We start from the raw sequence: 14,255 nt of genomic DNA on the forward strand, positions 1-14,255 counted from the left end.
CCTGGAGAAAAGGAGGCTCAGGGGGGATCTTCTGGCTCTGCAACCCCCTGACAGGAGGGGGGAGCTGGGAGGGGTCGGGCTCTGCTCCCAGGGAACAAGGGACAGGAGGAGAGGGAAGAGTGAGATTGGATATCAGGAAAAAATTCTTCACAGAAAAGACTGTCCAGCCCTGGCACAGCTGCCCAGGACAGTGGTGGAGTCACCGTCCCTGGAGAGATTTAACAGAGGTGTGGATGTGGCACCTCGGGACATGGGTTAGTGGTGGCCTTGGCAGCGCTGGGGGAACAGTTGGACTCGATGAGCTCGGAAGGCTTTTCCAACCTCAAAGACTCTGTGATTCCTTCTCACTCACTTTTCCAGCTACTGTTTCCTCCCCCGTTTCCCAATCCTCTTTCCAACTCTATCCCTGCCTCCTCATCCTTAAATCTCTGAAAAGGAGGTATTTTCTCAGAGAAATAACTAGAGTTCAAGGGTATGTGAGCCCTATGAAATGACTAATAGCGAGATCAATTTCCTTTCCCTTTTTTTCTTTTTTTTTTTCTTTAATAGTACCTTAAACATTGCCAGCATGAAGACTGCAGCACTACTTTCAAATTTAGTGAATTTTTCACCAGACAGGATTTTTTTTTTTTTGTCTTACAGCCACTGGGGTTTATGTTAAAAATTACACAGGACCTAAGAATGGCTTTTGCGGTGAAATGTTCTTTCCTTGAAGGTCAGTTCACAGTGTGGTTCAATTCACCCACCGTTACAGTTTTGCACTGGAGCACCGTGTCAGGATGTAATTCCACAGTTGTCTGAGCTGATATGCTCTGGGATTGCTTTGCTCCAGCCCTGGAATCCTGCCTTTTCCCATGTGCCAGCCTTGATGCTTGTGCAAACACACAGCAATGCACTTAAGAGAACTGAGACAGCCAAAAATAATTTTATCACGAAAAAGAACTTAAGTTTTCAGCTGCCTCAGCTTTCTGAAACAGTTTTTTTTCGCATGATCTGCTGGTGCTGGCAGGAGGAAGGAAGCAGAACTGCAACAGCCCCCTGATGGAGATGAATTGGAAATGCTCCCTTGGAGACTGGCAGACACAAGTGTAACACTGACTGTGCTGGAAGGTTGGTTAACCACAGCCCCAGAGGAAGTCCAGAGAGGCTGAACATGATGTCACATGTTTAAATCCATTTATCTCAATGCATGAACAGACACAATCATTTTATCTGGTAAAAAGAATATGCTCGTAGTGTCACTGAAGTGTTTGTGGTTTAAAAATAAACAAATATATCCTACTCTATTAAATAAAAAGCTTCTTCCCAGAGGCCATCTGCAAGCTCCACACAATTACAGGAAACACAAAACTATATTTCGCTTACTAGTTATTGTAAAAACTGTGTGGCCCTTTGCCAGAAAAATTAATATGTTTCATGTAGAAAATAATCCATGAGAGTTTTATAGACCCATAATAATTTACAGCAAAAAGGAAGAAAATTTAAGAGGAGCTTCTCGTGGCCTCAGTGGATAACGAAGAAAGAGAAGGCTTGTTTGCAGCTCACTTTCTCTGCCTGACAACAAGACAGACAAGTAGGCCAAGGAAGAGATCAGAGAAAGGAGTCACTGCTTGCATCAGGAGGAGGACATGAGGGTCTTTAAGATGTGAGTAAATCAGTAGGAAAAATAAGTCACTGACACTACTCAAGTGTAGCCCAAATCCTTCCTCTTCATTTGCACTTCTGACTCGGTTGATTAATGAAAGGAAAACGCCTTTCAGACAAACATTCCCATCACTTGCAGGTGAAAATGTCTCCTCTGACACTACAGAAAGGCCAAACTCCACTTGACCTGGTGTCCTTCTGTGGCCCTGGGGAAGGAGGTTTCCTAGACAGCTGAGCATCAGTTTCTTCTGAGTCTCCCAGACTTTCATACTTCCCAAGTCATCTGAGCTGCTGTGGAGATTCCAGCCGGACCTCTGCAATTCCTGTCGGATTCATGCCTGGTGAGGCATCCAGTCACCTGATCTGTTGTCCTAGTTAGGACAGCTGAGATCAGTTCATCATGGTGGGTGTAACCCAAAACTGTATTCTATAGCCTTCCATGTCATTTCCCAGAAACTAGACTATTGTTGTCAATAGACTATTCGCACCCTCTGCCCATAGAGCATGGTGGGTGTAACCCAAAACTGTATTCTATAGCCTTCCATGTCATTTCCCAGAAACTAGACTATTGTTGTCAATAGACTATTTGCACCTTCTGCCCATAGAGCCTGACTCCTCAGGCTATAAACTAGGTGTTAAGAGGCCTGTGAGATAGGAGGATGTTTCTGTCCTCACACCCTTTGTGAAACTCCCCGCCCTGAGGGGAGCACTGAACATTCCTGCCTGAACTGGAGGATATATAATCTTGGAGTTTTGGAACATTTTTCAACCCACTCGTGGGATCCAGAGGACGGCTGCATCTCATCGCTCTCAACCAGACTTAGACCACCACTGGACTGCAATCACCAGTTCTGCCCAGACTGCAGCAGCTCTCCCACCAGCAGGTTCTTCCCCTCTCCCTTTACTTTGGACTCAAACAGGGCCCAAGGAACACCACTTTGTTCAGGCCCCAGGGTACTGGGTTACACATTTGGGTTTTTGTGGATTGAGACCAATTGTTTGTTTGTATTATTGTACTTACTGTATTATTTTAATAAATTGTTATTCTGACTTATAATCTCTCCTTTGAGTTGGGTTCATTCCCCCTGCTGGTTAACTTTTAAACCAGCACATCTGTGCAGCCAGGCACTTGTTATACACATTCCTATGAACTAGGTGGCTTTCCCTGCTCCTGAAATGCCCTTTTCCACCATACCTTTGAACTGTTTCTAACTGTAAATGAGTAAATGCATAACCCTCTCCCATGTGTTTAAAAATTCCTAGGAAAGCACCATGCAAAAGAAATATGTACTCTTCCCCTTCTGACAGGGCAGTTGCAGCAAAACATTGTTTCAATTCTGATAGCAACCTGTAGAATAAATAAAAATCATTGTGTAAGCACCTGAAATTTCTAAATTTAGGCACTTTTTCAGATAAAAGCTCCACCTGTGTCATCCACCTAAAGGAAATGTATTTCTCAAACCAGAAGCACTGGCCAAATAATGCCCTATGTTAAATGTCATCATAGGATATTTTAGTTAGAGTGTCCTTAATTAGAGTGTTAGAAAGAAACCACATCGTTTTCATGCATATAACTTTCCAGTTTTTCCAGTAGAAATCATACTGTCTGGAGTCCACAGGAGGGCATCACTGCTTAAGAGATCATAAAAAAGACATCTGAACAGTCCCTTTCCAGCACTAGGCTTCCTATGCTACTATATATTCTGAGTAAAAGATTATACAAAATAAGTTATTAAGGAATTGTTTATATGAATTTTTATCACTAAAGAAACATACTCTTGTGCTATTCTTCAATGAGTCCAAACTGCCAAGACAGAAAAGGAACAATGAAGTTTTGGAAAAGAGCATGAGGGGCAATAGAAGAACATTAGTCACAAGTAGCTCTTATAAATATTTTACATAAACCTTCATATAAACACAAAAATCGTATTCTTTTACCTTCATATAAACACAAAATCATATTCTTTTAACTTACCCACAGGAGTCCTTCTTGCAGACATTTTGCTGAATTAGTTCTGCATTGACTATAACACCATCTTAGCTACACTTCATCCAGGTTTTTCTAACTGTGCATAGGTGGAACAGTTGGGAATATGGGAGATCAACGATAATTTCCCACATCACCCTGAGATCTGCACACATTCAGGCAAGGGTTTTTAATCTCATCATTTCAAAGAGATATTATTAGGCTTTTGCAAGTCCCACTCTTAGCCAGACCAACACCTCAGGCAGTGAGTAATTGTGCAGGTCATAAGAAGACATTTTGGGTAAAACATCCAGCAGCACCAGAAGCTTCCCCATCCTGGCACCTTGGTTTAGCTACAGGTGTGAAAACTTGTGGAAGATCTACAGCTGTTTTTGAGAGAGCTCTTGCCTTTTTATCAAAGGTTTATCTTTCACTCTGTTCAGCTGTTTTTACTTTAATCTGCATGAACATCAAACCTCTGATCTTACTTTGGAGATTCTAATGAATTAGCGCTGGTTGGGAGAGGGGTTTTTGTTGAAAAAGACTGATTAAAAAGCACTGAGAGGGAACTGGATAGTCCTTTGTCTCCCTAAAGTTTGAACATGACACCCCTCAGGATAAAAATATCTCCCCTGTGTGAATTCTGATGGGGAATAAAACACTCCCCTCTCTTGTATCTGCTTAATGCAAAATAAGATATCTACAGATAAAAAGGTAACTACAGAATAACCCAGAGGAACTATTTCTTCAGTAAGTGGTATCAAAGTTTATCTACTGAACAAAATCTTCCCTGAGCTCTTTGTAAGGGGAGTTTGCTGAAGAGAGAAACACACCTTTGTGAAGGGTGAAGTGGGAAGTCATCGGAGAATTGAATTTGCATCCTTTTCTTTGGACTTACATTACATTTTTCCTTAAATCCTGCCCTCCCTCCTCTTGCCTCTGAAGTTCAATTTCTCTTTCCCTCTTTCATCTTTTCACTCTTCTGTAATAATGCTTGATTTCCTTTCTTCCCTTTCCTAAAATTTTATATAAAAGCTGGTCATAATTTGAAGTGATAGGATGAAAGTAAGGCAGCAAAATATGGTCTGAAAAGTCAAGGTTCTTGTGAAGGATCAAAGAACATAGCAATGCTGTGACAGATGTGAGAGGGGAGATCTTTCACTGAATCTTAGTCCAGGATCATAAGTTTTGCCAAGGGAAGACCTGGAGCCAGCAGCAATCTCAGCCACACTCTGATCTTTCTCATCTGCAAATCTTTCATTATGTATTTTCCAGTTGAATTAAAATCTACTTGCTTTTTATTTTTTTTCCCTTAGCTATTCCTGGCCTCCATCTATTTCTCATTCCACAGAACCTCTGTAGGGTGGTTTTGTGGAGCTTTTGCATGACTGACATTTAGCTTTGTTTGAACACAGCAGGCAGAGTTGTGCCATGAAGCTCAGTAAGTACCTGCCTGGAATTAGCTGTAAGACATCCGTGCTATTCAAGAAATTTTAAAATGAGGTGGTGGGAAGTGAGCCTTCCAAGGCACAAAATAGCAATCTAGAATTCATATTTTGAATTCAGAAAATCAAAACTGCTATTACAGTTTGAAACATGCTGGAAAATTGAAACAGATTAACAGGAAAAACCTTTTGATTATATAAGTATTTCTTAATTAACAATTAGGACACTGAAAGATGTCATGGCATGAGAACAGCAGGGTTTGGTGCTCACAGTGTTGTTATAAAAAGACTGTAGAATGGGGAAAAAACAAACCAGAGATACACTTTATCATATTCCTCCCAAGTCTGTGAGCTATTGAAATAATTTATTTTTTGGCAGAGATCACTTTGGGTAAAAATCAGCTGGAGAAGTTCTGGAAAGATACAAAGAATTGAATCAGGATTTGGAAAGTGGAATCTATTATAAAATATGAATTAACACAGTCACACTCCTATTACAATTACTCACATATCTTATCTCTTTTTCAGTGAGAACAGTGACTTGGCTGACCCAAAAAATCAAGATGCTAACCTTCCAGCCAGGGAGTATATCCATCTCCATCTCTGTGCCAACTGAATAAGGTCCAGAAAATAGCCAACAGTTCGTGGCATGACATAACTTTAAAAATGAATATGCCATTATAAGTAACTCATTTATAGTTAAATCAGATTTTCAAACAGTTGACTTTTCATTCTAGGCATGAGCTAATTGAGAATCAGAATTAAGAATCAGAATGAGGATGTTGTAAAGCAGTCCTCTAGAGCTATGCAGTATAATGGAGTGAAACCTAAACCCTGGGTAGTGAACACGAGTGATTTTTGTGATAATTTTTTTCCAATTAGGAAAAAAATTCTGAATCATGGAGCAGTGCTCAGACTTACACATACGCATCATTGGGGAAAAAATTACAGTGCATACTTAGCTAATATTCAGATGTTGCTAGTTTGGTCACATTAGAAGCTATTTACTGAAGATCCCTTAGCAGGGTGTTGATCTCTCCACAAAACAGGGAAATGTGCAGGGACTGTGTTTTTCCTCCATCAGAGCACATTATCTTACTTTCCTGGCATTAACCGGCACATCTGACACTAACACAGGAGATTTCCAATTATTCTTGTCTATTTTTCTAGGCCTCTTTGAAGTGCTATAAGGAATAGTGCTTATTAGGAGGAAATATTCCAGGAGAAAGACTTGGGGGTGTTGGTTGACAAGAAGCTCAACACGAGCTGAGAATGTGTGTTTGCAGCCCAGAGAGGCAAAGGCAGCAAAGGCAGCAATGAGGGAGGGGATTCTGCCCCTCTGAGACCCCCTCCTGCAGTGCTGCCTCCAGCTCTGGAGCTCCCAAGGTAAGAACTATGTGGATCTGTTGGAGTGAGTCCAGATGAGGCCATGAAGATGCTCCAAAAGCTGGATGCTCCAAGTAGCTCTACTATGGAGCCAGGCTGGGAGAGCTGGGGGTGTTCAGCCTGGAGAAGAGAAGGCTCTGGGGAGACCTTGGAGCCCCTTCCACTGCCTAAAGGAGCTCCAGGAGAGCTGGAGAGGGACTTTGGACAAGGGCCTGGAGGGACAGGATGAGAGGGAATGGCTTCACACTGACAGAGGAAAGGGTTAGATGGGATATTGGGAAAAAGTTCTTCCCTGTGAGGGTGGGGAGGCCCTGGCACAGGTTACCCAGAGAAGCTGTGGCTGCCCCATCCCTGGAAGTGTCCAAGGCCAGCTTGGATGGGGTTTGGAGCAACCTGGGCTAGTGGAAGGTGTCCCTGCCCATGGCAGGGGGTGGAACTGGGTGATCTTTAAGGGATAGAACCCTTAACACTCTGTGATTCCATGACTCTTCAGAGGTGTTACAGGTCACTGAACCAGCTCTTGGCTGATCTGCTGTTAAAGAACTCTTTCACCTGGGAAGCTGAGAAATTCCACATCTGTACTAAATCTTGCTTTCTGAGGAAGGGGCTGCACCAGGAACAAGCACTTCTACACAGCTACATGAGAGAAGCAACTAAGCAACAGCAAAAGTTTAGAGTGATCAACCACCAGCCAAGACTCCTGCTGGGCAAGGAATCATGTAAATGCCAAAGCAAAAGGAGAACTCGAAGGACTGACATACTAGAGAATTTTTCACAAACGCATTGTTGTCAGTGCAACAGAAGTTACTACAAACTTAGACTTCAAAAACTGTCTATTATGGTGCTTCACCCATCACTTAATACTGAGCACTTTAGAAACAACATGATCATTGATAAAAAGCAAACACGATTCTGGTATCCATTAACCTGTTTTGCAAACAGACACTCCAGCATTTGACTGAAAACAACGTACCACGATCCCTCCTACCCAGCCATAGGTCCCACTCAGCATACACACCTTTGACATCAGGCTTGAGCACACCAGGAGCAGCTACACCCACAGGCCTCTGATGCTGGATGTGATCTAACTCACATCCAGGTTACAGCACAATTAAATCCACACTAGGCAGCAGGTTGATGTGCCCATAAAACCAAGGGATCCCACTTTAAACACTCCAGTTTTTCCGCAGATGAAGGACTGCACAGAGTTATACTGGAAACAGAGGCGTATGTCAATAAGCAAATTGACCTTTGAAATTTTTAAATAGAATCAGAACATCTTTTAATTTTGTTGACTTATTCCCTTTATAAACACATAATGCATTTTTATGGCTTGTTCTGACGCCTATCTTGCACACTGCATGTTCAAGTCCTGATTCACTTCCTTGGGTTACAGTACAACCAGAAGCAGAATTTCTAAAGTACTTTGGCAAAGCTTTGTTTTTGTAGTATTTTTGACATAACCAAAACCAGCAAGTTCTAGAAATGCTTTAGAAAAGCATTGATTGTATTGTAGCATTTTTGGTTAAAATGTCAGAACTGCCAGACCACACCTAGAATAAAAAGCAATGGGCTAAACTAAAGAGAAGGAAGTTTTAGGGGGAGGTGTTAAGGAGTCTTCCTAACAGTAAATTAGGCTCTTGAGTACCTAATGTAGGATTACCACAGATGGTTAAAAAACAGGCTGGACGAATACATCACAGATAGAAATATATGAGAAGCAGGAGGTTTGTCTGGGGATGACAGAGGCTCCTCCACCCCATCCCTAGTTTCTGCAAATACAGTAGCATGACAACCAACAATATTTCCAGATAATTAGTTCTAAACAGCAGTTTCATCAGTATTGCTCATCCCAACAATCCTACTACTGCTTTTCAAAAATCATTCTCTCAAAAAAACACAGATTGAGATATTAGGGCTTAAGTGGACCCAGGTACTAATTCAAGAGTTTATACAGCAACTTACCACATCCTAAGAAAAACAGTTCCTTTCCTATCCCATAAATGTCCACTCTAAATATTTAGTAGGGAAACACTGAATTGAATACTAATATTTGTAAATAAGTGACTGCAAAATATATGAACTTTTACTGGAAAAACAATAATAAAAATAATGCCCCTTTTCACCATGTGCTAATGCAATGTGCCATGCTTTGCTTTTCAGGAATATTTTTGTATCTGTGGAGTATAAACTAAAATATCAATTTATAGTGAAAATCTCATTATCTTAATTACAATAAGGCAAATGATACACTTAATAGGGTGTGCATGCTCTTTCCAAGCAGGTTCATGTACAGTCATATCAGTTCAGAAAGCAATATGCCATCTGCAGATATTTATATATGAAATCCAACATAGGGAAAACATTTGTACTACAGAACAGATTAAATAATTGAGAATGAAATTGCAAGATAAGGTGTTTGACAAGGTGGAGGGAAACTGCACAGTGGAGGAAAATCCATCCCCATGACTACTGGTCCTTCCTCCTCCCTGCTCACTGCTGTTCGCCTCTTCTTGGATTCCAGAGCTTGTTTTATTCCTCAGCAGCCTTCCTGCAGCCTGGTGGATTCAGCACACTTGGAAATTGTGGATCTGTGGTTTGTTTCAGGAAGAGAAGAAGGGAGAGTTTAAGTATTGCTTTAGCAGCAGATGGCTTTGCTCCGGATTCTGTTGTACACAAAGAAGATGTTTTTGCTGGCTCTGTAAGCACAAAAAGGGAAGAGGAAAATTGTTAAAGGCAGTGTGGATATGACTTGAATTTTTCAGCAGGTAAGAAGTCAGAAAATCTGTAAAACTCTGGCAAAAGTTACTGAAATATATCTTTTAAAGCATTATTTTCTTTTGTACCTCCTATATTTAAAATTTAATGGGAAATTTCCTCCACATGTTGTCTGTGCAATACTTTGGAACTTAATTAACAATGTTTGTAATTGAAACATTTACTGGTCACCTTGAAGGGATGGGACTATTCATCTTTATCACAGGTAAGCAAATACTAAGGAAAGAAAGCCTTTTTAAAACTCATTTTATTTTAAACCTTTCTTTTGCTTAGGAACATTTCAGTGATGTTTCTGCAGACAGGAATGAAACAACTAGGCTGAGGGGTCTCTAACAGCTTATAGTGTTAAACTCTCACTATGGTAGAGAATCTTTTTAAAAATGCATGAATTAGAGGTTGAAGTAATTAGTTCTTTCTATAAAACACTTCAATTCTGATATCAGCTGTAGCTGTGGTTCAAGGACACTGATTCCACATTCTCTAACATTTTTTAGCTTTAGAAATGCCAGTATTTATTACAATATAGTTCAACATTCAGTAAGTATTAGAGTAACTTATTTTTTTTAATTCTATGAATATTCCAGTTGTTTAACAAGACAGGTGTAATGGTTTTATTGCCAAGGAAATGTTTAAATTGCCTTGCAGAATGGCAGGTACTGCACTTTTTAACTCCCAGCACAAACCAAACAGTGCAAAGTAATTACACTTTTTCCTGAGAAAAGGACAGTGCAGATGGAGAGTGTGCCTAAAACTGATGTAGTGAGTGAACTGATTAGGTCAGTACAGAGACTTTTCCCAAATGCCAAGGAAGCCCTACCAGCCACCCTGAATCCTTGGGAGAGGACATTCAGCACTTGCTATCAAACTGTGGGGTGCAACCATGGATAAATAAGCAAGCTTAGCAAATAGTGCATAAAATATTACAAACTTGGCTCAGCCTCATGGCCTTTGAGCCCCCACAGCTTCTCCTGCTCACATAAAAAGCAGGGAAGAGCAGAGGTTGTCTCTGAAGGGATCTGCTCCCAGGCCAGTTCCCCTGCTGACACCTGACCTCTTCTCAAGGGCCAGGGCTCAGATCTGTGCCAGGTGACCACCACAGGCAGTGCAAAGGGAAGGACCACCCTGGGGGCAAAGCAGCCAGACTTTGGACCCTCACACTTCTCCAGTGGCAGCAAAGCTCATCGGGGCAACAGCTGCCACTGTTGGTGGTAAATGTACCATTTACTGCCTCTTGCTCTCCCAGCACATTCATCCCTCAGTGGGACAAATCCAGCCAGGCAATTAGTGCTGCTCCAGGGAAAAGTGGTTCCTGCAATCCAGGAAAGAGGGGCTGTTGCCCAGCCACTGGGTGTGACTGTGCTCGATCCACAACCCCTGTCCCTGCTCCTGGACTCATTAGGAGAACAGTTTTTGGAGGCTGGAGCACACATAGTCAGGTACCCAGCTCTTGTTCTTGCCCTGCTGGAGCAGGGACACCTGCAAGGGACTACAAAATCTATCTGAGCCACCAGACTTGAATGGCTTTTGCAGAATGATTGTGCAGGTTTCCATGCCATTCCCTCAATATAGCTGTAACCAAGCCAAGTGCATTATTTAGGGAGACTACAGGGTTTAATGCCAGCCCTGACCACAAATTGTCATATTTGGAACACCAGGGCCACATAGAGTCACATAAATCTACAGCCACTTGCTGGTTGAAAGGGATATTTTAATCAGGATGAGAGTGGTAATAGATGCTCCAAAGGTGGTTGTGTTGTCTTTTGTTTGGGTTTGGGTTTTTTTTTTTAGAATCTTAATTTGAAGCATCCAAACTTACGTCAAGCAGAAGTATCAGGATAAAGCAGTCCAGGATAAAGCAGTCCAGGATATAACTCTGGCTGGAATATTCTTTGAGTCTCTGGGGGCAAGCAGCTACAGAATCATTCCCATTTTAACCCTGGATTTGGTGTTTAATTTTGTGCACGCAAGTAAAACTTTTCTTTTATTCCTTAGTGATTAGATAATGGCAATCATTTCTATGACAAGGTTGACAAATCTTTTACACATAAGCAAATTATTTCTAGTAACAATAAAACATCCGCCTGACCCTTCTTCTTTTTGTGCATCCTCTTTAACTTCCCACTGCTTCTTCATTCTCCTTTCTCCACAGGCTCTCAACACTATTGCTAGGGGTGAAGAATTATCTCCTTCCAGCTAGTTTTCCAATAACTTCAAAAAGGAATTAAGGTGAGTTAAAGTTGAGTTTTGAAAGGTATATGTGTAGAACATATACCTATTTTAAAAGTAACTGTTTTCATCCTTCTTTTTTTCCTTTCCCAGGCTGAAATAACCTCTTTCTGGCCAGAAAGCTGGTGAGCCTTTAATTTAAGATATACTTTTTCACTTGGTGATAAATTCAAGATATTCTGATGAACCTAATTCTCCTCAATAATATTAATTTTATAACAAAAGAACTGTGCTAATATCAGATTTTTTGCTTGACACCTGTTTAAGTTGGAGCTGAAAGAAGAATCAACTCTGTGTCTCTTGAGTACATGTTGCATTTAACCACAAAAAAATGTAAGGGCATCATTTGTCAAACTTGTACAACAGTGAACAGTGCATAGGGAAATGAAACAACCCTTGGTAACTCCTGACAGAGAAATAACTGTGTGTACAACTACAATTTGATCTGTGTTTGGCTTACATTTTTCTCAAGTTGAGGAAAAAGGCCATGCTACCTTCAGTGCATCAGCAGAACAGGAAACTGCCTTCAAAATATCATTCACAGAGGTGCTGAATACCACTTGAGCTCAAGCATACATAATTTTGATCAGTTCAGGAGGATTTGGTGTATTAGCTCACATTGCTTTGTAGTTCTAAAGAAAATATAAGTGTGATGTCTAAGCTAGCAATGTGATGGCAGGACCCAGTTCTTCTTTTCTGACAATACAAAAGCAACTAATTATCCTCCTTGGAATTCATTAACCTTGCTAAATCTTCAGCAGAGACAGATCTTAAAACACTTCATTCTGAAAATCAAACTTTATCCACAGTTGGTAGAAGAGGATTTGTATGAAAATGCCCATACAATTTTAACCAAAGCTGCTATCACTGCTGCTTCTTGTACACCACAGTCCCAGCTCAGTGTCAGAGCAGAACCTCAGAAAGGTGACATCCACCTCCATCCATAGATATACATAACCCCACTAATAACCACTCACTTTGCCAGTACTGTAATAAATCAGATTTGCTCAAAACCTTAAGGACACCAACTGCAATGACAGACCCACAGTACTCACTAATTTGAAAAGCTCCATACCAAGTATATTCTAAATAACACAAGGTTTTGTCCATAGGTTGGGAGATGCCTCACGATGGATAAAGCCATTCAGCACCCCAGTGAGATCCTGTCCAATCAAACTGTCTCTAACTTTAGCTTTTCTCAGTTTTTGAACTTTGACACATGCCAGCTTTCCTTCCTTGCAGAGTTCTTGCTTATCTCAGCTTACACCGTAGTTTTACTGGTGGGGCTTTTTGGAAATCTTTGCTTGATTATTATAATAAAGAGACGGAAAGAAGCTCAAAATGTTACCAACATTTTGATTGCCAACCTCTCTATATCAGATGTCTTGATCTGTATCATGTGTATTCCTGTCACAGTTGCATACACCTTAATGGACCACTGGATATTTGGGGAAGCAATGTGTAAAATGGGTTCTTTCGTACAAAGTTTATCTGTCTCAGTCTCCATTTTCTCACTTGTACTCATTGCTGTTGAGAGGTACCAGTTAATTGTGAACCCACGTGGCTGGAAGCCTAATATTTCACATGCTTACTGGGGGATTCTTCTCATCTGGGCGCTTTCCCTCGTGATATCCCTTCCTTTTTTAATATTTCACCAATTAACAGATGAGCCCTTCAAACACCTGTCTTTCCACAGTGATTTCTACAAGAACAAGGTTGCTTGCATCGAAGCATGGCCATCTCTTACAGAGAGACTGATTTTCACCACCAGCCTGCTGGTTTTCCAGTACTGCTTCCCACTGGGGTTTATTTTTATCTGCTACCTCAGGATATTTGTGTGTCTTCGAAGGAGACGCTTTAAAATAGACAGGATGAGAGAGAACGAGAGCAGGCTGGGTGAAAGCAAAAGGATTAATGTGATGCTGGTATCAATTGTTGTGACTTTTGCAGCTTGCTGGCTGCCTCTCAATATATTCAATGTGGTTTTTGACTGGAACTACGAGGCACTAATGAGCTGCAATCACAACCTGGCATTTACCATCTGCCACCTCGTGGCCATGATCTCAACGTGTATCAACCCCATCTTCTATGGATTTCTGAACAGGAACTTTCAGAAGGATTTGATAGTATTAGCTCACCACTGCAGATGCTCAGCATCACAGGAGGAATATGAAAATATTGCCCTTTCAAATCTGCAAACTGATGCATCTAAAGGGTCTCTGAAATTAAATAATCCCCATGTGGACATATAAAATAATCCAACAGCAGTTTCCAAAATTTTGTATTTCGTTGCAGATGGCCTCTTTTCTGTAGGTCTTGGTCATGTTACCATCAAGTTTAGAGGAAATTTTTACATTTAATTCAGCCAAATCAGGATTATGCTTCCATAGGCATACTCTTAAAGGTACTTAATGATAGTGTTAATGCTAATAAACCACTTCCAAGAGTCATAAAGATCAATAATAAGGAATTATAAACAGTATTAACATCTTACTTTTTTAATCCACAGTTTCAAAGTCACTGGCATCCAACCTTGGCTCCAAAAAATCATTTCCATTTCAGCCACTGATGGAATGTCCTCCCTGAACACCAGCTTCCCCCAAGTAAACCCTGAATGCTGTGGTGTTCCTAACTTCAGCAGCCTTTCTCACAGTTTTCTGGCCTTTTGATTTTCCTGCCCTACACTGATCCCAGCCCTGGTTAACCTGCAGGTTACAGGCAGTTCACACTGTAAGGAAGGCCCCTGAATTTATCCTAAGCTTCCATCACCTTCCTTTCAGCCCCAGCATGCAGTTTGTTTTGGTTTAGTA

The 14,255-nt window shown here is 41.1% G+C and overlaps 2 protein-coding genes and 1 long non-coding RNA gene across 3 annotated transcripts in view; 1 reads left to right on the forward strand and 2 right to left on the reverse strand.

Annotated features, from left to right (window-relative positions):
* The window catches only part of KLHL3 (kelch like family member 3), a 67,013-nt gene extending 59,076 nt beyond the window's left edge, over positions 1-7,937 (reverse strand). Inside the window, exon 1 of the mRNA XM_018081049.2 lies at positions 7,460-7,937. The gene's annotated coding sequence lies outside the window, so the exon portion shown is untranslated. The remainder of the gene's footprint in view (positions 1-7,459) is intronic.
* Positions 7,938-7,946: 9 nt separating this feature from the next.
* The window catches only part of LOC108641109, a 41,068-nt gene continuing 34,759 nt past the window's right edge, over positions 7,947-14,255 (reverse strand). Inside the window, exon 9 of the long non-coding RNA XR_001921760.3 lies at positions 7,947-9,140. This is a non-coding gene — a long non-coding RNA (uncharacterized LOC108641109). The remainder of the gene's footprint in view (positions 9,141-14,255) is intronic.
* Positions 11,369-13,697, forward strand: LOC103755137 (neuropeptide Y receptor type 6). The gene is made up of 3 exons (XM_008921054.2): positions 11,369-11,445; positions 11,539-11,570; positions 12,558-13,697. Exon 3 carries the CDS (start codon positions 12,576-12,578, stop codon positions 13,695-13,697), a length of 1,122 nt encoding a protein of 373 aa, XP_008919302.1. The 5' UTR covers positions 11,369-11,445; positions 11,539-11,570; positions 12,558-12,575.

The sequence above is a fragment of the Manacus vitellinus genome, unplaced genomic scaffold (assembly GCF_001715985.3).
Source record: "Manacus vitellinus isolate BGI_N305 unplaced genomic scaffold, ASM171598v3 scaffold_51_pilon, whole genome shotgun sequence".
Taxonomy (NCBI): Eukaryota; Metazoa; Chordata; class Aves; order Passeriformes; family Pipridae; genus Manacus; species Manacus vitellinus.

Bases quoted from the DNA above. Each gene is read 5' to 3' on its own strand.
- LOC103755137 (XM_008921054.2), top strand. From the start codon at position 12,576: ATGGATAAAGCCATTCAGCACCCCAGTGAGATCCTGTCCAATCAAACT.